Consider the following 27,133-nt stretch of genomic DNA (forward strand, 5'->3'; position numbering starts at 1 on the left):
AAACCTTCATCCCACCTTCTCTGCCATATTTTCATCAACTCCTCATTGATTTTACTTTTCCCTTCAGATTTACTTGTCCTAACAGTAAAACTAATAGGATTATGTATTGCCTTCTTTGCCGTTTTATCAGCCCGAGAACATGGTCTTATAATGAAACCCAGCTTTTAGCTTTTCCACAACTTTATCTGTCCTGTCTGCTGTATTCCTTCGTCTTTCTGAAGTTGTTTGTTTGCTATGGTTCAGTTTAGTTGTTCATAAAGCAACTGTATTTGTACTGAGATTAAATTACAGATTTTACTAATTAGGTGATTTGCTGTGTTTTTTGTTTTGTTTGTTTTTTAAGGGATACAAGAGTAAAGGAGGCTGAATACATAAATCCATGTTTTAGATTTTTGTAGAAAATCACAATACAAATTTTTCATTTTGATAAAATTTGCTCATATTTGTCTTAGTTTAAATGTTTAATGTATAAAAAAAGTGCAAGAAAGTTTTAATGTTTACATTAAAACTTCCCAATGTTTGTAGAAGAGTGCTTTCYTTTTGACGGTTGCTGTTGCATTTAAAGGTGTTCTGTTCAATTCTTCGCCACATGAGGGCGCCTACAGTCGCTTTCGATAAAAAATCGAACCCGCCATACACTCATTGCCCTTCATCAGGTCTCGTTCAATGTCTCGCGATGGTTGGTTAGCGGCTGCGTTGTTCGGGCGAGCCGACGACGAGACCGTTGGTGTCTGGAAAATTGTCTCGTGGGTTCAACACAAACACTCGTCCTTCTGCTGATTTAGTCCGTAAGGGATTAGAAAAATTTTACGTCCTGAAGCGCGTTGTGGTTGACTGCCTGAATTTTGCCCGTAAGTTTTGCTAACTACCTGTTTTTGCGCCCTTTGTGTGTTTGGCTTGTGGACGGTGTCTCTCGGCACGGTGAGGCCTGTTAGCTTCCATACCTAGCTAGGAGGCTAGCAACTGGTCCTGCTCTTGGAGGAAGGATGGAAACATACTTGAACGATGCTAATGTGCTGAAATATGCTAAATAAATTATTCGATCGTTTGTATGTATAATCTAGGTTATCTAGTATTATCGCATAAGATGGACCTTGCATAAGAAACGTGTTCATTTAGCTTAGTAGCTGGCTTGCATGTGAAGGGGGCGGGACTGTAGGTGCCGATGGTTTCTGTGAGAGCCCGGGCTATTTTAACTCGAAACGGAAGCCATACCACGTTGCTTGCAGTTATTAAAACTATTAGAASAGTTTTCTTTACAGGTTGCTCCAACTTGCTTATTCCACACTTTTTATTATAATTAAGAAATTCCAGATTAAAATATGGATTTTTGATAATTGGGTTCTTAAGACCATAAACTGAATTTATATTATAAAAATAAATTATCTCTATTTTAAAGAAAATCATAACTTTGCTGAACCAGAATTTAAGATTATTTTTTTCTACTGCTGGCTTATTTTTATTTGTATGCATTTCTGATTCTACATTGTTTAGACCAGAATAAGATTTAATCGTTTGTCTTTTTTTTCTTGCAGAAGAATGGCTGCTGCTGAGGTGAATGGCAGCTCTGCTCCAACAAAGGAGGAAGAGGAACCCATGGATGTGACGACAACACATACAGAAAATTATCAAACTCTCCTTGATGCTGGGCTTCCTCAGAAAGTGGCTGAAAGTCTAGATAACATCTTCCAGACAGGTGGACATTTAAAACTGAACTAAAGAAGAATACAAACCGTCAAGTGTGTTTCATTTCATTGTAGCTAACATGTCTTTTTTTTTTCTTTTCTGCAGGGTTGGTGGCATATGCTGACTTGGATGAAAGGGCTATTGATGCTCTGCGAGAGTTCAATGAAGAAGGAGCTCTKACTGTCCTGCAGCAATTTAAAGAAAGTGACTTATCCCATGTTCAGGTGCCTGCTTAGTTTCAGAGTATTGCTTTAGYAGCGKTTTTTTTACTTATTGCTRTCTGTACTAATTTGTGGGGATTTTTTTTCTTGGTAGAATAAAAGTGCTTTCCTTTGTGGAGTCATGAAGACATACAGGCAGCGAGAAAAACAAGGAAGCAAGGTACAGGAGTCGACTAAAGGTCCAGATGAATCAAAAATAAAGGTATTTAGTAACTTAAGTAGGATTTATAGTGCAGAACTCCAAGAGTAAATGTTGACGTCGCATTCCCCTGCAAACACAGTTTTATTATTCTTTTGTATGTACCTTTAGGCTCTGTTGGAGCGGACAGGCTACACTCTGGATGTGACGACAGGGCAGAGGAAGTATGGCGGTCCTCCTCCTGAGAGCGTGTTCACCGGCACGCAGCCAGGGATCGGAACTGAGGTCAGTAGTTGGTCTAAAGAAATAATATCTGTATTGTAGCCATTACTGAAAGRAAAATTCTAATCAATTCAAACTTGAATTATCTATAATTAARAATACTTCTCTCTTCTGTCAGACGGATAAAGAGAAACTACAAAATCTGAAACCAACACTGTTAACCTCTGCCTTATAAAATGACCTCATCATGCATTTCAACATTAAAGCTGTAAATGTGTATTTTTGTTCTCATTCAGGTGTTTGTTGGAAAGATCCCCAGGGATTTATATGAAGATGAGCTTGTGCCACTGTTTGAGTCTGCTGGTCCCATCTGGGACCTGAGGTTAATGATGGACCCCCTATCTGGTCAGAACAGGGGTTACGCTTTCATCACTTACTGTAACAAAGATGATGCGCAAAAGGCAGTGAAGCTTGTAAGTAGTTGTTGTGCGATCAAACTGAGTGATTTTTGTCGTTCAGCTGTCACTAAACTGATGCCATTTTTTTTCCTACTAGGACGAGTAATGACCATTTATATTTCATTTCTTTTTGTTTTGGCCTATAAACGTTTTGAAAAACTGCTTTGACTCAAAATCTCCTCTACTAGATAAGATTCTACGAGATAAAATCTGATAAGATTTTGCAAATGTGTTTTTGTTTCCAGTGTGATAACCACGAAATCCGCCCTGGGAAGTACTTGGGTGTGTGTATATCTGTTGCAAACAATCGCCTGTTTGTTGGATCGATTCCAAAGAACAAGACAAGAGACAGTATATTAGAAGACTTTGGCAAAGTCACAGGTTTGTTCAGTTGCAAAGAAACAATTGTCTTTTAAAAAGCTCATAAGTTTGTGGTTTGTAATTATGTGTTACAAACCACAAACTTATCGTGTTTGTAACAAAAACTGCTTTTGAATTATGTTACAGAGGGGCTACAAGATGTGATCTTGTATCACCAGCCAGATGACAAGAAGAAGAACCGGGGCTTTTGTTTCCTCGAGTACGAAGATCACAAGTCTGCAGCTCAGGCGCGCCGCCGCCTAATGAGTGGAAAGGTCAAAGTTTGGGGGAACCCGGTCACAGTGGAGTGGGCCGACCCTGTTGCTGAGCCTGACCCAGAAGTCATGGCAAAAGTGAGCGGTTCACATTTAAAATCCATTCCCAGTCATGTGTTTTCCAGGAACTTACCGTATTTACTGTAATCGCAGGTGAAAGTGCTCTTTGTGAGAAAACTGGCTACATCTGTGACAGAGGAGCTTCTGGAGAAAACCTTCTCTCAGTTCGGGAAACTAGAACGAGTGAAAAAGCTGAAGGATTACGCTTTTGTCCATTTTGAAGATAGGGATGCTGCTGTAAAGGTTGGAAATTCTTTTCRTGTTTGAAGATTTTTTGTGTATTTGATTCTGTTTAAATTAGTAATTAGTTGTTAATGATGTTCAGGCTATGGAGGAAATGAATGGTAAAGAGCTTGGAGGGGAAGAAATCGAGATCGTCCTGGCGAAGCCGCCAGATAAGAAGAGAAAAGAGCGCCAAGCAGCCCGTCAGACCACCAGGGGTGGCGGGTGAGTCAGTGACATGATTGATAGGGCTTCAGCTAATGATTACTTCAGTAATCAATTATTCTGATGATTAATGGAATGGAATAGAAAAACTGGCAAATTCTGCAGATTTAGCATTGAAGCACTTATTTTATACAATACTAGAAATGCATTAAAATAAATCAAGTCCTTTTTTAAAAAAACAAAAAAACATTTTATTGCCTAAAATGCAATAGCATTGCTTCCATGTATGCCAACCGGGTGAAACCAAAACTGCCACTTGAGTTCTGAGTAAACCATATTTACAGACAAAGCAGTTTTTTGTTGTTGTTTTTATCTTTAATGCCCAACATAAAACTTTATCATTTTGACTTAATTTCTGCTCTGAGAGTATTTTTCTTGTAGCAAATGGTCTTTTTTTGAGTCTATCCTCCAGTTAGCAATTAAACTGAACCAGTTGATGATTAATTGTTTCAGCCCTAATGATTGGTCAGTTGTGTGACAGGTCTAATAGTTATGTCCCCCTCAGGTATGATGACTACTACTACTACCCCCCTCCTCGCATGCCACCACCGGGCCGAGGAAGGGGGCGTGGTGGCCGAGGGGGCTATGCTTATCCCCCTGATTACTATGGCTATGAGGACTACTATGATGACTACTATGGCTATGACTATCATGACTACCGTGGTGGCTATGAAGACCCTTACTACGGCTATGAAGACATGTACAGCATGAGGAGCCGTGGTACTCGCCCCACCAGGGGTGGGCCTCCGCCTCCAAGAGCCCGTGGCGCTCCTCCAACACGAGGCCGGGGCGGCTTTGCCCAGAGAGGGCCACCCCTTGGTGGCCCGCGCGGCGCTCGAGGAGGACGGGGCGCGCCCTTCCAGCCTCAGAGGGGCCGTGGTCCTCGCGGTGCCAGAGGCAATCGCGGGGGCAACGTCGGCGGAAAGAGGAAGGCCGACGTATTTAACCAGCCTGACTCCAAGCGCCGTCAGACCAACAACCAACAGAACTGGGGGTCCCAGCCCATCGCCCAGCAGCCCCTGCAGCAAGGGGCCGACTATTCCGGTAACTATGGTTACAGTAATGACACCATGGAGTTTTCACAGGATTCTTATGGGCAACAGTGGAAGTAGTTGCACCTAAAGGTATTTGGCAACAACAAAAAAAAGAGGAAAACTACAAAAGAAAAAAAAAAGGAGATTGGCCACAATTTTTTGATTGACTTTTTATTCTTCTTATTCTTCACCCCTCATGAAAAAAAAAAATCTGTATATACATATATCTCAGAAAAATGGACAGACTGCAGAATTGGCTCAAGACGATTGGCTGGAAATCCTTTTGGCTGAAGAAATGAACGTAACCGTTGTGGTCATTTCTTACTCCTGCGGTTACATTGGGACACATCTTTAAAAATAAGTACAATTTTATTGGAAATTTTTGTTCCTGGTCTTTTTAAAGCCAACAAAGAACACTGACAAAAAAGCGGACGTTCATTCTCAAAAATTTGGTTGGACATTAAATACAACACATGGCCTTGCAGGAAGTTTCTTGTCCATGCTCTCATTTCCCTTCCCCCTCTTGTACTCCTTTTAATTTGTGGTTTATTATAGTAGTTTAGGATCATGCTTGTAAATAAATGCATATGGTTAGAGCTTCGTATTCATTTCTTTTGCAGTGGTGGAGAAAAGAATCCACCAAAGGAAAAAAAAGAATAAAAGTTTTGTAATGTCCAAAGTGTACGCCTAGCATTTCTAGAGATAGATAAATTGTGTTTTCTTTCTTTTTTTAAACTGATAACATAACTTCCATGTTTTCTTTCAACTTGCCCCGTAGGAATTGGTTTGGCTTACCTTAAGAGCCATAGCAGTTTGTTCTCTGATGTTATTTGTATTTATAACTTTTACGTTTGTTCCGTTTCAATAAAACCCAGATGAGCATCAGTCCATTGTCAGAACCTCAAACTCAGTGTTGTGATTTGATCTATAACTTCGATTCTTTGATTCCAAAGAAGAATTTTCTCCCCCTCCTCCCCCCCAAGTCAAAATTTTTTCCCCCTCTAGGGAGAACCGCAAATAAACGTGAATTGCAAGAGTCCAACAGAAAAGGAGACCTTGTCTGGATTAAACAGGGTTTTAACTTCTATCCTTCAAATGTTTGTTCAGTAACACTGCTGCATTTCCTGCACACACCGTTGTTGATGGTGAAATTAACAATTCACACAAACATTCCCCAAAATTGTTCCCATTTCTCAAACTGTTCTCTTAAACCTATTGTCATCTACCTTCTCCAAATGTTTTCTTCTGCCATTCGAGACACAGGAAGAAGCAGTATTTATCCCTCTGAAGAATATGTGCTGCTTATCAGGTGTTTACATGACCTAATCACATTTTGCAGCTGCAATTCCTAACTGACTTGATGGAAAAAAAAAAAAAAAAGACTTTTCCAACAGGTTTGTATTTTCTTTAAACTCCCTAGTCGTACACATTTGTTTCAAATATGAAGTTGGTTGCAGATGAACTCATACTATGTGCACCGTAAAATAAATGAAAAGCTGAGAACAAGTTTGAGTAATGGTGAGCACTTTAAACTCAAAGTGTGACGCACACTGACTTGGAATAGATCTTCGACGTTGATTTGACTTGATCTTGTTGCTTTCAGAGAATCTATTCTCTCCTGTTAAAGATGCCACGGATCTGGCCATCTTGAGGTTCATCATCGTTTAAACATAATCTCGCTCGCAGAATGCTCCACCTGAGAGAATGTGTTAACCACGACGAATAACAATTCTCTAGCCTTTACCTGTTGGTGTCATTGTTTTGTATTTTGTTTCATGTGTCTGTCCTCTTATTCCAACCTGCCTAGGTGGAGAAGCAAAGCGAGCGGCACCACTAGAGTGAGGAACTCACCTGAACGGTACTTGAGGGTGAGCCAGCCTTGTACAGAGTACTGCCTCCTCTCCTGTAGTTGACTATAATCACTTCAAAAGCTTGAACATAAATTTAGTTCTTTATTTTTGATTTTTTTTTGTTTATATAATCAGTTATTGATATTACTGTGCAAAAAAGTTAAACACCAATTCATAATTTGTTCCAGTGCAGCTCAGACTTTCTTGCCATCTTTTAAAAGTCGTTTTGATCAACAGTTCTCCTGTCCTACCGAAGGATGCCTTGAGTTGAGAATATGCTGCTGTTTTTTTTTTTTTTGTTTGTTTTTTCTCCCTTCATTCACTTTTAGGATTACATGAACATAGACTAGTAGAGAACAAAACGATTGTCAGGATCAACAGTGTCTGAAAGTCATTAAAAAATGGGGGGGAAATCCTGCAAACATCTCAAACCTGACAGATGCTGTGTTTGGGTTGATTACCCAAGTCAAATTTTTGTCTGTCTGAAAACCTTAGGATAAGTACAGTTAGAGATACTTAAAGGTTCTTCTGGACAGTTGCAACAGAATGCATTAAGTTCCTTTTTAAAATGGGTTCTTTTCCAAGTTGGAGTAGGAAAAAAAAAAAACATTCATCCGTTGAGTTTAGGAACCTTTTTTTTTTTTTTTTGTGATTCATCAATCATTGGTCATTAATAAAAAATCAGTGAATTTTCCTTTGATCATGTCTGATATCCAAAACCACAAATGAGTCGTCATAACACAAAGAAAACAAGATATTGGTATCTTGATAAGTGTCTGTTTTTGTCTAAATGATTGGTAGAATCAAGATTGAACATGAAAAGCAAAGCAGCGAAAGCTTTATAAGACCACCAGAAAGTCCGAAGAACCATCTAAGACCAATTTAAAAGCCTACAAGAAAGTCTGGCTTCTTTGAAACAATTCTGTTTTTAAAGATTATGTACTAAAATCTTTTGCACGGTAGAGTACCTTTTTATCAAGGTTCAAAGAGGATGAGTCCAAGTTTTCCATGCTTAGGCTATTAATAGAACGTATCACCAGTATGTATTCCTTTGAATCTGCTAATGTTTTTACATTAAAACAAAAACAAGTTTGAGGACAATTTTAGGAATTAAATTGCCCTTGGTTCAAACTCTAATAAAAACCAACATCGCATAATGTCTTGGGTTTGGTAAACAATGCCACTGAAATCATGCATACATGTGTTGCATATCTTGGCTCACTGCACCAAAATCACTGCAGCTGTCTGCAAAGGCATTCTGCAAGTAGGAGGAGCTGGATATGTACCCTTCTTGGCCACTAGGGGCAGCATCATGAATGCAACGTGACTAGTGATCCCTTTCTTTGTCCGAGGCAGCTCTTAGTAGATTGAGTTAATTATCAAGTCTGTTCGAAGCAGAGAGCCTTATTATCAGTTTTTTGTGGTCATCACTGGAGAAACGGATTTAAATATTTCCGAGATTGACTGATTGCAGAACAATGGCTGCACATGAAAATRGGTGTCTTTAGCTTTCASCACCACCAGATGGCAGTATGGGGGCTGCATTAATTCACTGGTAAAAGTGGGGTGCGGGATGTGTGGGGGAATGCAACAAAAGAAGGCTAGTTGTTAATGCTGCGGTGTCCTTAAAGCACATTTTCATATCAGAACTGTGTTTTATGTTGCCTCTTGTCACCAGGCAGTAAAGGAGCTGCCCACATCCATGTGAATGAGTTCACAGAATTGGAAAGAAGTGATTGGTAAGGCTTCRTTATTAACTAATTCTCAGAAAAATGAAACGTGCCATTTAAACTGATTTTAGATGTTTGTTATAAAGGGTTTTCCTTGGAGAAATAGAATCCAAAAGGGACAACTCCTCTTTCTGCACATGATCTGRTATTGATGGTCATGCTGATTCATCAGCATCTTTCTGTCTGTGGCCATGTCTTAGTTCCAGGTCAGAGAAGCGATTTCCAGCTGGTGCAAGCCAGATCCGTTGCAGGTTTTCACCCACCTCAAGATGGATCTGACAGAGCTCCAGAGTTTTGGGTAACCAGATTTCCTTAAGGTAAGGGAGAAGGGTGAACAATCTAAAAGCACTTATTCAGAGCAAGATTTACCTTTTTATCCATGTGTACATAGAATGAAAATAAAATGTAAGCTTTAGTTTTGGAGAATGAGTCAAAATAATAACTTGAGTTTTCTTCTCTATATTTAAGGGCGAAAGGAGGACAAGCAGACCCCTCAACATRAAGAAATCTATGCTCCTTATCCAGCTTCAAAAATTACGATTGAAAGGAAAATCCATGCTTTTAATTGTACTTTATCTAAAATGTGTATTTTTTTACCTTTTTAACCTAGATCATTTTTTTAAAACAATTTTTTAAAATTTATTTTAGAACGAAAGGGGAAACGACTCCCTTCACAATAACTATTCCCAACTTCAACCTAAATTTTAATGCATGAAATAGTCTTAAGTAATCAGTTGCACCTTTTTTTTATAAAACCTTAACATGGTGAGTCTGATAAATGTTGCCTTGTAGAGAATGAAATAAAAATGAATTGTGCATCAAATTCTGTATTACCGTGTTTCAATATTTTATGTTTATAAATTAATMTTTTTTAAGACATGACTGTGACCTGATACTGGTCTTTATATATATATATATTTTTTTTTTTTTTATTTATTTTTTTTTGGCCAGTTTGGATTGTATTGGAAAGATCAAGTGTGGATGTTTTGGCTTGTATAAAGCSATTAACTGGGCCCTTTAAAAAGTTGTGAAATTCACCTTTGGTTGTGAAAACATTACAACTGAGCATCCTCTTCAGTCAGAGGTTACTTCCTGCAAGACTGACTGCTACAGGAGAGCGTTCCTTCCCACATCTCTTTGGACAAACCTTGATAAGTAACATTTAATGTCTTTTTGGGTTTCATAATTTTATTTTTTTTGGTCTATTTTGAGTTGGCACTATGTAAAAATAAACATAATGAGCATTATCAATGAGTAGCTACAGATTTGTAAATTAGGAAAAAAGGCTAAATAGACTGGTCGTCAGTACACACCCACCCATCCATCCATCCATTTTCTTGCACCCTTGTCCCTCAGTGGGGTCGGGAGGGTTGCTGGTGTCAGAACACACCGTGAAGTGTTATGGCAACTAAAACGTCTTATGAAACCAACTGCGACCTTTGGCGTTTATAAACCTAAATATTTTTTACACCAATGGAATACTTTGTTTTGGCGACGGATATATTCAACAGAATAGTTTGTCAGAAGTTCAGAAAGGACCCGTATTGAATCACAAGAAAACCCTGAACTACGAACTGCGCTGTCCCGGTCTCATCTGACGTCATCGGACATTCGACGCCTTGCCCCTGGAAGGTTTTGCGAGTCACATGACCCAATACGTCACATGTAAACCTGAGCGAAAATGGCGGCCGCTGGAGGAGAATCTTCCTCTCAGAGTGTGTCGGATGAATTATTTCAAAACTTTTATACCGAGGTATGAAATACTMAAACATTTTCAATGTTTTTGAGAAGCTTGCTGCCTTATTTGATTTCTACAAAAGTCTGTGTCGATAACGCGATTGTTCAGGTCATATTAGGCCTAGTAGGTGTGAGCATCAGCTAACGACTCATGCTAACATTTACTGATGGGTTGTTTTATCTGCAAACTACTACACATTTGTATTATTTCGTACTTGCTTACAAATACATTTTTTTTTATTACAGACTCAAAGTCCAAATTACGTAAAAAGAAAACGAATGCAATAAAAKAATATAGTAGAGCCGTCATTTAAGTGTTTCACTTTAGTTCTGTTACAAGACTTTTCTCCATAACAAACATAAACACGAACATGGTGATTTTGTTTTGTTTAAATAAATCCTGATGGTTTGTGTTGTGGACATGTTTTTCGACAGGTGAAGCAGATTGAAAAGAGGGACTCTGTGTTAACGTCTAAGCAGCAGATTGACAGGTTGCTAAGACCTGGATCATCGTACTTCAACCTCAACCCCTTTGAGGTAACAGATGTTTTCATGTTTTTACCGATTTTTTTTTTTAAGCATACGACTTATATTGTTTGTTTACACCGTAAACGTGACTAGCTATTGGTTTAATTTCAGGTATTGCAGATTGATCCAGAAGCAACAGACGAAGAGCTGAAGAAAAGATTTAGGGCGGTAAGAAAAGATTTGGGKTTTTTTAWTTKKWMMWTTTWAAWKGRMYTWAMYTKKTATAGCACTTTTCCAGTCATACTGACCGCTCAAAGTACTTGACACCAGATGGATGATCAGGTACAGACTGCGGATGAATGTTTTAACCTCCATCTCCCTCTTTTTATTGCATAGTTATCTATTTTGGTCCATCCAGACAAAAATCAGGATGACCCCGAGAGAGCACAGAAAGCTTTTGAAGGTATAAATACTCTTGTCCAGATATCGCTTGTTAAAGATTGTAGCATTATTCAGCTTTATCCTGCTGTTTGCTTTAAACGGGTTAAAGCAAACTCAGCTGTCTCATTAGCATGCGTCTGTAAAAAAACCAACCTGTTTTGGTCGGTGATGCAGCTTGACACACACAGCTATATCTTATTGTTTCCCAGTTGTGGACAAATCATACAAACTCTTACTGGAGCCTGAACAGAAGAAGCGAGCAGTTGATGTGATCCAAGCAGGAAAAGAATATGTGGAGCATATGGTGAGTGGCATCTGTCAGCTTACCTGCAGACACATTTCACCAGCTCCCTTTTTGCATCTCGTCTGTAAGTTATTGTCTGTCATTAACAGGTAAAGCAGAAAAAGAAGCAACTAAAGAAAGACGGGAAACCGCAGGATGTGGAGGAGGACGACCCTGACATGGTAAGTCAGTCAACCTCTAAGGGGATATTACCTGGTTGACCAGTTATGAATATAACAGATATTTTGTTACGCTTTTTTTTTTTGTTTCTTCCAGTTCAGACAAGCCGTGTACAAACAAACCATGAAGCTGTTTGCTGAGCTTGAAATAAAAAGGAAGGAAAGGGAAGCGAAGGATATGCATGAAAGGTAGAGAGCCATGTAATTAGAACCTGGATGTTGTCGTGTGTAGGACTGCATAAAGGTACATGTTAAATGTTCCTCTTGTGAGTTTTTTATTCTTAATAAATCCTGTTTAACCAGGAAAAGGGCAAGAGAAGAAGAAATCGAGGCAGCRGAGAAGGCAAAGCGGGAAAGAGAATGGCAGAAGAACTTTGAGGTGAGCTTTGCTGTGTTTATCCATACTGGGATCATCGAGTTGATTTTCGTATTTTCAATCATTTCATTTTGAAATTCTGCAGGAATCACGAGACGGACGCGTGGACAGCTGGAGGACCTTCCAAACCAAAGGAAAAAGAAAAGAGAAAAAGAACAGGTCTTTCCTCAAACCCCCAAAAGTTAAGATGGAGCAGAGGGAATGATGCTGGAAAACTGTCAAACTAAAGTCATTTTCTGTGAATCCCCACCTTTTTGTCTGCAGTCAGCACAGCCGCAATCTGATGCATCACATGACAGGCTCCTTATCCCGACAAATGTAGTTTTGTACTTCATTTTCTATTGTACATACTTGTGATTAGAGTTAGAGACGATGCATCTTCCATTAATGTAACAAACAAAAATGTCTTGTTTTTCGAACCCTAATAAAGCTCGATCTTCAGTCTACAAAGTTGGGAAATGTTTGTTTTGGTACTGCAAAGTTTGGACATTGCACATCTGAAACGATATGGTGAAAGTGTGTCAACTAATTTAGGATATCAGCATTTCCAGTGCTAAATGGACTATTGGAGAAAAACAAAAGCACAGTAAAGTATTTTAAAGTGTAGAGCGTAAATGTATTTGTCTAAATAAAGATGCCAAACACTCATGGTGTAGTCTTTACAGTTTATATTTAATTAGAAATACAAACATTTCTGATCTGGTTCAGATTTTAAGCTACAAACCTAAAAATCTTGGTTCATATATATATGTATATATATATATAAAAAGCTACAATTATAAACTTATCATATGATTGGCAAATGCATGAATACAGTCCAAAGACTTTTCAAGTGTACAAACATGTCAAACGACATAAGCTGTTTTCCTTCCCTCCATTACAAAACAAAATCAGTCACTTTAAACAGATTTCTGCAGCAGGTCTCCTTGGTAAGGAATCTTCCCAGAGCTGCTGACTGTCCTTAGCTGATGCACGTCACATAACTTTGCACTGCTCTCCGCCTGCAGCGGAGACTGCAGGAGACCCGGCGGCGCCTCCTGTCAGCCCGTCCAGACTGAGGCCCTGGAAGGCTCCGAAGAACGAGTCGTCCTTTGTGGCTGCCGCTTTCCTGGCTGCAGGGGTGTGCTGTTGGTAGAAAACAATCACAATCAGGATTACAACCTATTAAACAAAAAGAAAAAAAAAAGAAAGAAATGTAATTATTTACCCTTGGAAGGCAGTGGTGGCTCCTGAAGTGATTTTTCCGTACAGTTCTCTCGGCGTTCTTCTTGGCCATCATGGCCTGCTGACGTTTCCTTTGGCAAACAACACAGAGCCACATTAGGCGCGGCACATGGGCAAGCGGCTTATTCAGGTACCGTACAGCCTTATCCTCATTAAGCTCAGTCTGCCTGGCAAAGAGTCTTAGCCAGATAACAAGACAGTAACGTATGGCTGTATAAAAATAGAAGATTCTAATAATAAACATTTCCCTGTCTTCAACGTAGACCAAACTTTTTTTTTTTTTTTTTTTGCCGTACCTCTCTTTCTTCAGTTCCTCCTGGTAAACCCTGAGCCAGGAATCTGGGACCTTCTGGCTGCTGCAGGGAAGGCTTCTCCTCCGGCTGACGCTCTTCCTGCGCGTGAAGCTGAACCTGCGGACGGACTGGCTCCCCTTGCTTCTTCCTCTCTTCTTGGCGTTTTTTGTGCCGGACACGCAGCTGGTGAACTGCTTCAGCGGCGCTCCCAGCGACATGAAGGAATCCATTTTCCAGAGTCGTCGGCGTGTAGATTTAGCTCCAGACGGTCTCTGCCCGGCTTCAAAGTGARGTCTACCTGCGGGGGGAGATGAAAATGTTTAGTAACGAATCGATAAAACACACCCCGACACAATCTGTTCTAGCTTAACTGTTTTTATTTAGTTAACATCAGATTACTTCAATAAAACTAAAATCTACCGACCTGTGATGTATCCTGAGCAGTTCAGCTCTCTGTTAAATCTGTAAAAGCAGCATGTCCAGTTGATGAGCCGTTCCCCCGTTGTTCTGCTCGTTCCTCCTCTCTGTCTGGACTTAGTGACGGTTCATCTGATGACTCTGCTGGTCTTGAAGGTTTGACAGGATTATCTGAAGACGCATAAGACGTTCATCTCATTAACAGGAGTCACAAACAAATCTGCGCCGGAAAAAGACCTGTGTGTTCACAGCTGCCAAGTAAAAAGAATAAAACAATTTTATGTCTAAATGCCATTTTAAAACATTACTTCAGGAACTGTAATGTATTTAATCAATTTAGTTTAGCAAACATATATATAAAACTGACAAAACTGTGTCATTACAAGCCAGACAGGTAAAACTTTAAGACACTGAAGGACAGAAGGTGACGCTTTGATGACGCAGGAGGGATCGTCTTTTTACTCCAAAGACGTTTTCATTGACTCGAGGCATTAAGCGCCCACATCGTTACGCCGAGTGACATTTCATTCACAGGTTCATTGACTGAAGGAAATCTGTTGAACTCAAGTCTGGAAAGAAATGACGTTGTCCTCACCTCCACAAATCCTCGGCAAAAGCCGTAYAGTTCTGCTGGAGAGACAAGTCTGGCGTTATTAAAGCTTCAAAAACCCGAGCTGCAAAAGTGAAGTGAAAAGTGGAACCTGCTCACATTTTGTCTCGCTATAAGTTTCCTGGGGGTTTACGGGACACAAACACAGAGGAGAGCAAAAATTGCGATATTTCTTACCAATAAAAAACCTGAAAGGTCTGGCATGTGTTTTTATTCAGACCCTCTTAAGCCGAGATCAATAAAAAATAAACAGTTTGCACAAGAATAACAGTGGAAGAAGCTGCTCCGGTCAGATGAAACCAAAATATTTTTTCACATACATACGACCAGCATAAATGCCCAATACTGTGGAAGAAAAAGCTACAAATGAAACRTGGTAGTGGCAGTGTCAGGCTGTGGGGATACATCTTGGAAGATGGATGGAGCAAAATAAACATAAAGACAGAGAAAACAAAACGATGACACTAAATTATATTGTGAAATGATTTCGATCAAAAGATATACATCTGTTAGAGTAAAATCCAGGAATAATGGGCAGACTACCAAAGTTGGTAGAATTGTAATCCTAAAGACTGGATCTACAAATTATTGACTCTGGGGGAACTGCATAAAAAGGCATGCCACACGTTTCAGTTTTATTTGTAAATTAAAACCATGGATCATTTTCCTTCTACTTCACAATGCTCTAGTTCATTTTGGTGTCTTACATACATTAAACTTTACATAAAGAGGCTCCAAAAGGTGTGAACACTATTACAAAGCAATGTACTTTTAATGCAAAGCTAAGCTTAAAGTAAAAAAAAAAAAAAAAAGTCCAATGTAAACAAAAGCCGGAAGGCGCCATCTTTAAATATTAAGCGAGTTATAAATAAAGAGAATGTGAGAGGTTAATAGAGCAACAGGAAGATTACCAACAGATGGACCAGGTGCGCCGCCTCCTCGACTTCTGCTGCCGCTGCAGATCATCCACATTTCTTAATCCCTGGCTCATGACACGGCTGCTGAGTTTATTTTAGGAGAGGAATAAAACACAAGTTACTTCCAGAAGGACTCAACAAGACACCACTGAAATATCTACAGGTTCAGACTTAAAAAAAAAATCCTTAATATGAGCTTTGGATCAATTTTGAATTTGAAATGACTAATTACTTGTCAATAATCAATAATCYGTGATTACAGATTATTGACTTTTTTTTCCCCCATTACGTTTAAAAAGCCGTCAATAAGCAGATGGACTCTGACACAGCATTTAAAGACTGAACATTCAAACCGCCAGAGGCTCAAACTGCTCAGAGCATTGGTAACCTTTGGCAAAGAAGACTTTAATTCTACACAATAATACATATGTACAGCATTATATACGCTTTCATTTCATACAAAAAAAAACAAGTCACATTCAGGAGGATAATGTGGACTACGACCTATAATAGGAACTGGGAAAATAAATACCACCGATCGGAGCTGTGTGCTTAACCCTAATGTAGAGACTTCTCACGTGAAGTGTGGAAAAGGCAGTTTTGTTTTTTATGAGAACGACCCCCAAGAATAACGCTCAACTTAACTGTAGAGCTGAACATAAACGCATCACCCATCCTCATTCACATCAATATGCTCGATCACGCACACACACACACACACGCATACACACAAAAATAAACACTCACACTTAGAAAAACAATGCATAACAAAACAAACGGGTAAATAAGTCAGGCTACAGAGAGGCCGATGTGAGGAGTGTCCAACGACCCGCCAACTGGGTCAGCTTTCGTAGAGGGGTCAATCTAATTTTTTCTTCTTTTTTTTTTTAGACATGAAATATTAAAAGAATGCAAAGCAACGGCTCATCGACAATGTTAACAAAAACATGGGACGCATGTTTATGCTCCAGATTCCAAAGAAAGCGAATATTTTGTGTATATTTGCTCTTTTTAGAGAATTAGAAAGTTTGTGGCTGAGATACTGATTATACAGCTAGCTATCTATCTCCTTTTTACCCTTTTCCCRGACTTCGGCACTGGGRGAGATTTCTGCTTCCGAACYGATTCGTGTTTTAGAGACGGAGAGTGTCGATGGCGTCATTTTCTTCGGACAGCGGGAAGAGAGGTGTTCCCCAGTCGACAGGAAGACAGAAGCTGCATAGAGGGCTGTTTGGGTACACATCTTTCACCTTCAATTTTATTCAGCCTTGTTTCTTGGGCTGYCGATCACTAGAAAAGATTCGACTCTTCTCCAGCCTTGTACTGCTTATTTTGGTCTCTCTGCTGCAAAAAAAAATAAATAAAATAAAACATGCCACTTGTGCCGACGGGAAAGAACAGGGGAAGGTCGTGCTGGAGGAGCAGGAAGTCAAGGTGTCCATGCTGTTATCGCCCATCCCAGAATCTCCAGTCCAAGGTTAACTGAACAGTTCAGCTGCTGATCTCCACTGTCAGTCGGTCCGTGAAGAGCAAAGGTCACCGGCTGATGTCGCGGTTGCCCTCCCAGTTCTTGCTGCCGGCCGCCTCGCCGGTGCCACTGTTCTCGAAGAAAGGGTGCTTGAGGGAGTCCGACAGCGTCAGCCTCTTGGACGGCTCGTACTCCAGCATGCTTTCAATCAGGTCAAACAACTGGTGGTGCTCCTCTGCTTCGGACAGCAGGTACCGCTGGTGAGGAAGCAGAGAAACAGACGGGGGAGCAATGAAAGCGGGCAGACACGACGCCAAACGTCCCCCGTTACTTCGACGCTGCGCACTGGGGTTTTTTTTTGCAAATGCTCCCACCTACCCGCAGCGGCTTGCAGTTTTCTCTGACATATTTTCCCGCCGACGAGCTCTCGTCCCAATCTAGTCGTCCGCGATAGAAATACTTCTGCTTCCTGAGGGATGAATGTGTGTGRGCAGCTTTAGGAATGTAGACAACACGCTACATGCAACAGGAACATTAMAGGGGCAGCGTTGTGTATTTTCACTTGCTTTAAAAATGCTGCACACAGCAAATATAACACTTGACATTGTAATTTAGCACCTTGAAATTGGGCCTCTGTCTCTATAAAAACTCCTGCTCTTTCTGAAGCTCTGCTTTCAGGAAGTTATCACTTTACTCCTCTATTTAATCCTTCAACGTTTTTACCAGCTCGTATGACGAGCTCAGCTGATGCACAGTTCCGCCAGGTGTTTGCTAATTGCTGCTGGCTAGTCTGAAGGAGCCGAGTGCTGCTCTGTGAGGCAGGAGCTCAGAAGCTTGGACACCGCAGCGATGTGCACAGCTGAATGGTTGCCATGGAGATTAAAGGATTTCTCAAATATGCSCGACAGAATCAAGGCAACAGTCMGGGTATGTTTTTGATGACATGATGAAAAGCTCAATAAATGTTGATTTCACATAACACCGCCCCTTTAACGTCTCAAAAACACGTCGCATTTTTCTCACCTGGTCTTACGAATCATCCTTGAGGGCACTGGACCCAGGATTCTTTCCATCATGGCCAAATGCTCTCTGTTGTCATGAGTCTGGAGGACGGACGACAAACAAATGATGACATTTCAGGAAAATATTTTAATAGTTATGCTCTCGCAGAAATTATGCTTAAAAAAAAACAAAAAACAAAGAGTGCATTCCTTTAAGGGTGACTGGAATTTAGTTCACACAATCCACAAGATTGTTTGCTTCTACAAACTGAAAGAACGCCTGAAAGTCATGGACATTGAAATGAATCAAGTTTGCTGGAATGATCAAATGTTTACCTGGAACAAGGTGAAGCCCAAGTAGTACTCAAACAGGATGCAGCCGATACTCCAGACATCACAGGGGTGACTCCAGCCTAGTTCTAAAGTAAACAATAGAATGTATTTAAATTAAAGACAGGTGTCATATAATGAGTAATTATTGTAAATACATAAATAACTCAACATTTTATAATCATCATGTTGCCTCATTATTTAAGGTTTTCACTTCACTTTCAACAGAGAAACTATGATTGAGGTCGTAGAAGGGATTCCAAGTGATTCCTATGTTATTAAGAAAAAATCTTTGTTTTCATTTCAAACATGGAAACAACTCGGTCGCACCATGTCTGTGCATTTCCAAAAGCATTCCCACTGAGTATGTGTCTCGTGTAAACACATAAACACAGTCGCCTATTACATCAGCTCACCTAATATCACCTCGGGGGCACGGTAATGCCTCGTCGACACGATGGTGCTGTGGTGCTCGTGGTCAAAAGTGGCACTGCCAAAGTCCACGACTCGCACTGCTGTGCTTTTGACGGTTCGCTCTTCTCGTTTCTGCGAAACACGACAATTAATAAATGAGTAGACGCCCACCAAGCTTAAGATGGACATGAGCCCCACAAAAAAAAAACAATTACTCATATTTAAAATAACATTTTCTTTAAATTTATGTGATGCCATGCAGGCTCTTGTTCACCGTGTGCTCTTACCTTCTCGACGTTATACGTCATCGTGAAGTCAGAGTTGACAAACAGGATGTTTTCTGGCTTCAGATCTGTGTGTGTCAGTTTATTATCATGAAGAACTACAGAAAAAAGAGAAAGAAAAGGACGGCTTTTTTAGTATCTCAAATCTAAAAAGCATTATAAAGTTATCATTTTGTATAACAAACCCTCTTCTTCTTACGAGAGAAATGTATTCATATAGTTTATATTAAATCATTTACTTTTTTTTTTAAACACCAAATGTTAAAAAACACTCAGATAAAAATACACAGAGTAAATCATAAACATTTACATGCATAAAAAAAAACTCTAAAATATAAACTGTTGTCCTTTAATCAGTTAATAAATGAGGTCCATTTAGATAATGCATTTAGAAAAATTGTTCCACCAATTATCACCAATATTTATCCACTTACATACAGACAGAAACATTAATAATTTTTTCACTGACGTTTATGGAATAAAAAAATTTATAATAATTTAAGCAAGCAGATTGCATTCATAATCCTTTCATAATCCTTTTTTAAACAAAGTTCCTACACATTTTTCACTTAAAAAAAAAAACATTTTTTTTCTCCATTTTTAGATTTTCCAGATCTTTGAGCTTATAAATAATGTGCTTAGTTATTATGGCTGTGTTCTCTAAATCATGAACCACGTCACAGAGGAAGGCTTCTGGTTTTAAAAATACACACATCCGGTCTAAAGCTCAAATCTTTTAAAAGCAAATGTTTTGACATCTTAAAACATGGAAAAATAGAAAAGTATAATTTAGGGAGATACATCATGGCATCTAAAAAAAGAAACAGCTCCAAGTCTGTAAAAAAAAAAAAATGGTAGAAAGGATTTTTCCCATATTTTCCAGAACTGTGTGTGAATCCTGGTCAAAGATTCTCATGACAAAAAAAAAAGTGACTTACATTTCACAGCAAGACAGAGCTGGTAGGCCATGTGTCTGACTTGACCAATTGAGTAGGGTAGATAGTTGTTTTCCTTTAGGAAGTCGAAAGTGCTCAGAGCTAGCAGCTCAAAGGAGATACACATATGACCGTGGTAGTCAAACCAGTCGTACATCTGTACACACAAGCTGCAAAGCAAAGAGAACAAAACCAAAGATGCATCAGTTATTCCCCCAACACACAACTGCAAAAATAAAGCAGTTTTAAAAACGTTGAGAATTACACATCATCAAAATAGTTCCCATTAAAGATGGATGACTTCTGTCAAGTTTGTTAAATCTACCGGTAATCAAATGATAATTTCTTCATCATTGTGCTTGCCATTTTGTTAGAATTTACCGTATTTTCCGCACTATAAGGCGCACCGGATTATAAGGCATACCTTCAATGAATGGCCCATTTTAAAACTTTTTTCATATATAAAGCGCATAGAATAGACGCTTCAGTTTGGGTTGCCAATTTGTTCCATACTCTATTATTACACATCCACATTTGTAAAGAAGTGGTCCCCTAGTACTTTATATAGTAATCTGCCCCAGTCGTTGTTTCACTCACAGTGTTGGTGTTGCGATATTGTGCCCAACTGCTTTCTGGGTAACGCAGACCAACCGACACGCTGCCGCCGCAGTCTCTGTCTCTCTTCCCCTGCCCCTCCCTCCCTGGGCTTTAAATGTATTATCAAACTTTATTAACAAACCAGCGTTCTGACAACTATCCCAGCATGCACCGCGCACCTCTTCTTCTACGGGGAAAATGAAGTCGGCGGCTTCTTACCATAGTTGCTAGCTAGACCTGCTGTGGCTCAATATTGGTCCATATATAAGGCGCACTGGATTATAAGGCGCACTGTCGGCTTTTGAGGAAATTGAAGGTTTTTAGGTGCGCCTTATAGTGCGGAAAATATGGTAAATGCATTTGTGTAAAAAAAAAAAAAGAGAAAAAAATCATATTTACTTGAACACTTACAATCTGTTATCAGGATCCTTTTCATTTATCTTCTCTAAAACGTTAATCTCAAGTCGAGCTGCTTCCTTGTACTTCTCAACATTCTTGATGATTTTCAGAGCAATATGAGCTCCTCCCCTGTAAGAAAAATTATCAAAATGTGTCTTATTCAACCAGCTCCCAAATCTTCTCTGCGAGATTCTTGTCAAAATCTCTAGTTCATTTTGTTGGTACTTTAGTGCTTTATTGTAAAGTAGAAGGAAAAAGATATGCATATTTTTTTTAGACCAATAATCTTAAAAAAAAAAAAAAAAAAACTCCAACAGAATGCAAAGTAACTGTGAACACCGATTTTCAAGCCTTTATTAACAAGGCTTGATTATCAATTAGACTTTGACTAGGTCATTCTAGCACGTAACCACTCCATTTTAACTCTGTATGTTTATGAGTTACAACGTTTAATTTCCCTTTGAGATCAATAAAGTGTTTTTGAATTTAAATTGTCCCATTTCAGGTTTTCTTCCAGCACTGCTTCATCCATCTCCCCAACCACTCTGACCAGTTTCCCTGGTCAGGTTAGAGCAGCTATGTGCTTGTCCAGTACACTTATGTTGTAACACTAATGTCAAAAAAGACAATCCAGGGCTGTGAAAACTTTTTAGGGGGCACTTTCAAGACTTTTAAGTGAAAGACATGATGTAGAAACATTTTTATGTCTACGCTCTTTCCCAAATTGCCTTACAAAACTAAAACTGAATAAATAACACAGTAACAGAGGCTAAAAGCTGTTTTATTTCCTAATTACAGGGGAAAAACCCACCTGCGATGGTCAATGCAGCGCATCACCCTCCCAAAGGTGCCTTCCCCCAAAGTGCTGACAACCTCGTCTGCAACACAATGAAGACAGAAAAGGAAAAGACATGGGGAAGTGGAAAAAGAAAGAGCGACAGTATTAGACATGTGGACACAGGGAGGGAAACGTCACGTTAAAGTGCAGACAGGCGAATCTGTGCTAGCGCCCATCCCCTTCCTACAACAGCTGCCTGTTGAATCTGATTAAAATGTGCAGCATCTGTTTAATACAACAGGAGCTTTAGTGACCAATTTGCAGCTACTGAAGGTCAAAGGACATCTTTTTTTTAGATTGTGTTGGCTTCTGTTTAGGAAAAAAAAAAAGGCTAACATTTAAAATAAGATCAAAATACTCTTCTGAAAGTACTTCTAAACAAAATTACTTCTACAAAACGTTTTGACTGCGTCATTTCTAAATACAGATGTCCCGTTTAAGTTCTCCACTATAACAAAATAAATAAATTATACCGTTGCAGCGAGGAAAAACTTAGGTTACAGATCTAGACTCCGTAACTTATTATAAGCTAAATCAGAACAGACACAAAACAGCTACAAATTGGGTTCAATGTTTAGGGAAAATCAAATAACCTGTGAAACACAAAAAGATGCTCCACAGCTTAAAATCCTTCTATAAATCCCCCTAAAAAAACATTCATCGACAATTTGCAGTCCACCCTGCTGCTTCAGCTGGAGCGGAGAGCATTCTAGCAAGGCATCATCATCAGGCACTTCCATGTCATGTAAATGCTCTATGATAATACTCATATGCAGAAGGGTTACGATAGAGTAGTGGCAGTGAGTACATCTCTCTTGCAGGACGTCCCCACTCCGACAGATCAGGTGCCCTTCCTCGTCGTCCCTCACACTCAGTGCTCGTGTCCGACTGCCGCTCCGCTGTTTTCACACCCGAACCGCCATCAGCAGGTCAGAGCACGGCCGAAGGGGGCATTTCAGAGGCAGCCGTGGCATCAGGCGGCACAGGTGGATGAGGAGGGAGGAAGAGGGTGGTGGTGGTGGTGGTGGTGGTGGTAGTTGTTGTGGTTGTAGGTGGGTTTCGTGGTCATGGGGCGATTCACGTTTGACACCACGTGTAGGAGTAATATAAAAACGATAGGGATATAGTGCAAGGGAACAAGTCAAAGATCACATGTTGTCCTCTGCTCCTCTTCCCACCCTCTAAGTTTAAACCAGAGTTGCTTACAAAACAAGGAAGCAACCTGCATATCCATTCATCAACTCAAAAACACCAAGATAAGACAGTGATAAAAACCTGATGCATAACATCTGGGGCAGATTTCAGATTAAACAGCATGGAAACATTTTTAAAAACAATCCCAACATTTCACTAGAGCAGATTCTATCCCCCCCCCAACTCAAACTACAATCTCATCATCAGGTCTGATTTATCCACAAAAGAAAAGAGAGAGAAAAAAAAAGAGTAATATCAATAAATCCAACTATTAAAATCTAAATTTCTCATTGTCCTTGGCAGAACATTTTCATTTTTTTTACAGGATTTGTTTAATTAAATTCTAATAATTGCCAAAAACTGTTATTCTAATATTCCCAAAAGCAACTAGAATAAAAAAAAACATAGTTTTAACATTTTATACACATTTTAAATATTTAGCATGAATAAAATAATAAGGACAGAGTAGTCAGAGAATAGAATCTGAGTTCAAAAGTGTGTATGGATATGAAAGAGAAATTGAACTATTCCTCACAGAAATTTAACCAAAAATGAAAATGCTCTTCCAAAAAAAAGAAGAGAAAAGAAAAGAAATAAACAGAGTAACCTGTATTAGCAAAAACCAAGTAAATAAAACAAATCATAAAGAATGTAATACTTACCAAGTCCATGTGCTGTCAAGAAAAATGGTTAGAGAAAGACAGACAGAGACAGAGCAGAAAGAAACTAGAGCTGGAGGGAAAGGTTGAGGAGCTAAAGCGAGTCGTACTCACCGAGGACGAGGGGCTATAGGACCTGGTTCTACGCCGCCTTCGTTTGTGCTTACGCCTGCTGCCCTTCCGCCGGTACGAGTCGTCCCGCTCACGCTCTCTCTCGCGGCCATGTCGGTAGTCGTACATGTTCGGGGAGAAATCTCGAGGATAATAGCTTTCGGCTGCTCCGTGCGGCTCCCTGTCCCTGTCCCGCTCACGGCTCTGGTCCAATCGTCTGTATCCCTCATAGTATCTTCTGTCGAACGGCCGGTGTTCTGTTGAGCGATTGTCATAGCTGCGGCTGCACAGAGACACACAGACAAAATGCTGTGTTCTAAAAACAGAAGGAAAAAAAAAAAAAAAACAGAAGCTCATGCTATTAAACACAAGATTCACCAATCACAAATTAAGCAACACACTGACTTCCAGATTACAATTCTGTTCGACTTCAAAATCTCTTCAGGAACTAACATTAGATTATTTTACTTTCTCCATAAACAAAGTCTTTACACATGCTACATTGTTAAAAGATTCATGTAAGTGTTTTTTAACTTTAAAAAAAGCCTGTCATAATGAATTATTTAGTTTTGAACCCGAGGAGGTAACCCCGTCTACAGAGAGCAGTCTGTGTTACACAGCTCTGCAGTTAAGTAGGATTTCACAAAAATCTCAGAACATTATTAAAAGCTGACATTTCAGAAGTGCAGAAGTAAACCTATACTTCCCTCTGTATATTCCCTGTAAAGTAAACAGAACCTTAAAATTTCTAAAATATTCCCATAAATCTGGACTCTTCAAAGGACAAAACAAAATAACTTTGCTGCAAAATTATTTCCCTCAAAGTTGCTGTAAAATGATTTTAATTTGCCATAAAGTTATTTACAGAAAAGTTAAATAACTTTGCTGTAAATAAAGTTACAGTTTAAGGAACAATAAATATGCCGGCTTTAAAATAGCTTCCCCTCCAGCCGCTTTTTACACATCGTGCACTTCCTCTAACATTTTTAAAATCACCCACTGATACTGAAAGTAGTTTAGTTCTGCTCCCACAAGGAGTCTTGTTATCACCCCGACACGCTGCTGATCAAAATTAAGATTGCGTTTCTAATTTCCGACCACATTCAGGGTCGGTCGAAGATGAAACCGAGCGATTCTGGTCACCGTCTCACTCCTCCTTTACAGCAGAACACGCTGAACACGTTTTCCACAATGCAGCTCGTACCTCCTTGAGCGTAGATAGCTTCCTTCTTGTCGGTGCCCTCGTCCCCTTCTGTCACGATCTCTGTCACTGCTGGTGGAGTTAGTGGGTGTCCTTCTGTGTCGATATCTTCGTCCTCTGTCTCTGTATCTGTCTGGATAGCTGGTTCGACTATCTCTGTCTGAAGATGTGTATCGTCTATTGTGAGGCATCTAGGGAGTTGATAGAAAGAAAAAAGTATTTTAAGGTAAAAAAAAAACAACACACTGACAATATGCAGCCAAGATTACACTGAGATACATTATTTAATGTCAGCATCTGAGATCTAATATTAGATCGTTGAGGGATGCTGGACATTTCGCCACTTTGTTACTTCCTACATTTACAGTTTTGGTGTATTCAAACTCGCAATTTAATTAAAAAGAACACGTGTCGCTAGGTGCTCCTTTGAGAGCTGTGGATGTAAGAGTAAATGTGTACATGGGGTACTTTACTTTTAATTTCAGGTTCGTAATTTGTCAAATTTCATAAGAGTCAAGTGGCTCAAACTAGGCAGATATCTGGAAACGGTCATAATTACTAAAACTGGAGTTTCCCCATTTAGGGACAACATAGGCTTTTTCTATTCTCAAGCAGAAAATCTTCAGAAAACAGATTTATAATTACATATATAATTGATTAATAATTATTGTTACACCAAGAAAACAAACTAATATCCCATAGTTTCAGTACATTGGTTACAAGATGGCTATGGGTGGGAAACAACTGACCCACAATACCTATTGACAAAACCAATCCAGCCAAAACAACAAAGTCTTCACAAATATGCAAAACAGAAGAAGATAAGTCACTGGGTATCACTCAGTCCTGGCCTCTCATCGCTCATGTATGGTAACAATGTCATTGCAATACCACAGTTGCAAATGACTGCTTGTATCCAATATTTGGTACAATATTTCAGATGCCGTGAAGAGAAATATCTGCTTGCCAATGACTTTTGGCTGCTTGGAAGGACTTGCACACAAAGCTAATAAAGAGTGGAGAGAACATTATAAGTGCTTCACCACTGTCACCACCAATATTTAATAATAATAACATCAAAATGTCATGTTTTCCTAATATTGTGCACCACTAATTGATTGCTGGATAAAAATCCTTTAATACTGTTGGTGACGTTTTCCAAGATGGCTTGAGGCCCCCCCATTGGAGAACTTTCTAGATGCGGCCCTGAGAGGTTGCAGATTATATTATCAAATTAAATTAAACCGGATGTAAAACTGTCATTACACACTTTGTTCATAGGACTCTACTGCCAACAAGACGTCAATCGAAACCAAAGTATTACTCAAAAATGAATACAAAAACATTCCTCATGTTGAAACTTTAGTGTGTAGAATAATAGCCTAAATATTATTTTTGTCTTGGACATAATCACATCTCACAGCAAACCCACGCACCCGTCTGCAGTGCAACCTCTACCAAGTGGAAGCAGAGAGCCTTGGAGCAAAAATAGCATCTGCTGGAGAGGCATGTTGGAGCTAGACTCGCAAATATGTGGACACATGCAAAAATGCATGTATATATAACGCCGCTGCATGTTTTAAATAATTTTTTTTTTTTTACTTCATAGCTTTATACAAGTGTAAAGAGAAAACATATCCCCAATGTGTCGATTTGATATTTTAACACATATTTATGTGGACATATTTAATTAAATAGGATTCATTTTCGAATCCCTGGCTCATAAAATAACAAGAGCTTACAACCTATGTGTTTGACGTACCACACTCCAACCACGACATTTCGCTTCAATTTTATAAAAATTCAATTTGGTGCTAATAATATACGCAAGAACCATAATATAAAACATAAACACAAAACATAAGCTGGCTTATAGAGCGAAGCAGCAGCAGCCTAGGTGCTATACTAGCCACTAGCTAATGTAAATAATTTCACCGCCATCTTAGCTCCACAGCAACTAATGCTAGCGGGTGTGCTAGCGGCGGTTTAACTGGTGTGAAACTGGTTAGAAGAAGATTAAAAATAGGTATTAACCGTTTTCGCAGCGAGGCCTGTGCGTTTGTCCCATAAAAAATCCGTGGTGGCGTTTGGGTTTCTTCACTATCTTGTTGCTGGCCCGATGTTAAGCGCTACTTTGCTATCGCGTAGCCAACGTTCAGTCCAGCAAAGCAAGTTCTGGTTCAAACTGGAAAGGCTGTAACGCCTCCCTGCGCTCAGAGACAGTACTGTTCAAATATAAGCTACAAATAAGGTTTGAAAAAAAACATATCTAGTT

The 27,133-nt window shown here is 39.5% G+C and overlaps 3 protein-coding genes across 6 annotated transcripts; 2 read left to right on the forward strand and 1 right to left on the reverse strand.

Moving 5' to 3' along the window:
- The first annotated feature begins 664 nt into the window (after positions 1-664).
- Positions 665-9,274, forward strand: LOC103472671 (heterogeneous nuclear ribonucleoprotein R). Of its 2 annotated transcripts, XM_017307609.1 has the most exons (15): positions 665-851; positions 1,536-1,696; positions 1,792-1,910; positions 2,002-2,109; positions 2,218-2,331; positions 2,565-2,741; positions 2,972-3,107; positions 3,234-3,439; positions 3,515-3,664; positions 3,747-3,868; positions 4,374-4,912; positions 6,710-6,770; positions 8,431-8,491; positions 8,683-8,799; positions 8,951-9,274. In XM_017307609.1, exons 2-12 carry the CDS (start codon positions 1,540-1,542, stop codon positions 6,742-6,744), a joined length of 1,863 nt encoding a protein of 620 aa, XP_017163098.1. In that variant the 5' UTR covers positions 665-851; positions 1,536-1,539; the 3' UTR covers positions 6,745-6,770; positions 8,431-8,491; positions 8,683-8,799; positions 8,951-9,274. The 2 variants fall into 2 exon arrangements, with proteins under 2 accessions (XP_017163098.1, XP_008420683.1); XM_008422461.2 differs by lacking the exons at positions 6,710-6,770; positions 8,431-8,491; positions 8,683-8,799; positions 8,951-9,274 and having other exon boundaries at positions 4,374-5,801.
- Positions 9,275-10,125: 851 nt separating this feature from the next.
- dnajc8 (DnaJ (Hsp40) homolog, subfamily C, member 8) lies at positions 10,126-12,614 on the forward strand. The gene is made up of 9 exons (XM_008422463.1): positions 10,126-10,235; positions 10,655-10,756; positions 10,859-10,915; positions 11,084-11,150; positions 11,338-11,432; positions 11,522-11,593; positions 11,688-11,779; positions 11,894-11,969; positions 12,052-12,614. The coding sequence occupies exons 1-9, from the start codon at positions 10,164-10,166 to the stop codon at positions 12,169-12,171; spliced, it is 753 nt and encodes a 250-aa protein (XP_008420685.1). The 5' UTR covers positions 10,126-10,163; the 3' UTR covers positions 12,172-12,614.
- A 3,197-nt stretch (positions 12,615-15,811) lies between these two features.
- Positions 15,812-27,069, reverse strand: clk2a (CDC-like kinase 2a). Of its 3 annotated transcripts, none has more exons than XM_008422471.2 (13): positions 26,893-27,069; positions 24,862-25,049; positions 23,661-23,940; positions 22,502-22,592; positions 21,667-21,733; positions 20,868-20,984; positions 19,863-20,029; positions 18,928-19,022; positions 18,643-18,772; positions 18,233-18,315; positions 17,919-17,998; positions 17,274-17,364; positions 15,812-17,152 (listed from the first exon to the last, which is right to left on the reverse strand). In XM_008422471.2, the coding sequence occupies exons 2-13, from the start codon at positions 25,047-25,049 to the stop codon at positions 16,964-16,966; spliced, it is 1,578 nt and encodes a 525-aa protein (XP_008420693.1). In that variant the 5' UTR covers positions 26,893-27,069; the 3' UTR covers positions 15,812-16,963. The 3 variants fall into 3 exon arrangements, with proteins under 3 accessions (XP_008420693.1, XP_008420691.1, XP_017162986.1); XM_008422469.2 differs by having other exon boundaries at positions 23,661-23,973; XM_017307497.1 differs by lacking the exons at positions 22,502-22,592; positions 24,862-25,049; positions 26,893-27,069 and having other exon boundaries at positions 23,661-23,750.
- Positions 27,070-27,133: the final 64 nt, after the last annotated feature.

This window comes from Poecilia reticulata, linkage group LG11, assembly GCF_000633615.1.
Source record: "Poecilia reticulata strain Guanapo linkage group LG11, Guppy_female_1.0+MT, whole genome shotgun sequence".
Lineage (NCBI taxonomy): Eukaryota > Metazoa > Chordata > Actinopteri > Cyprinodontiformes > Poeciliidae > Poecilia > Poecilia reticulata.

Coding starts and splice junctions, on each gene's coding strand:
- clk2a (XM_008422469.2), bottom strand. CDS start 25,049: ATGCCTCACAATAGACGATACACATCTTCAGACAGAGATAGTCGAACC. Junction 21,734..22,501: donor GGACGTCCTGCAAGAGAGAT/GTACTCACTGCC, acceptor ATTGTGTTGCAG/ACGAGGTTGTCAGCACTTTG. Junction 19,023..19,862: donor GCTCTGTCTTGCTGTGAAAT/GTAAGTCACTTT, acceptor TTTTTTCTGTAG/TTCTTCATGATAATAAACTG.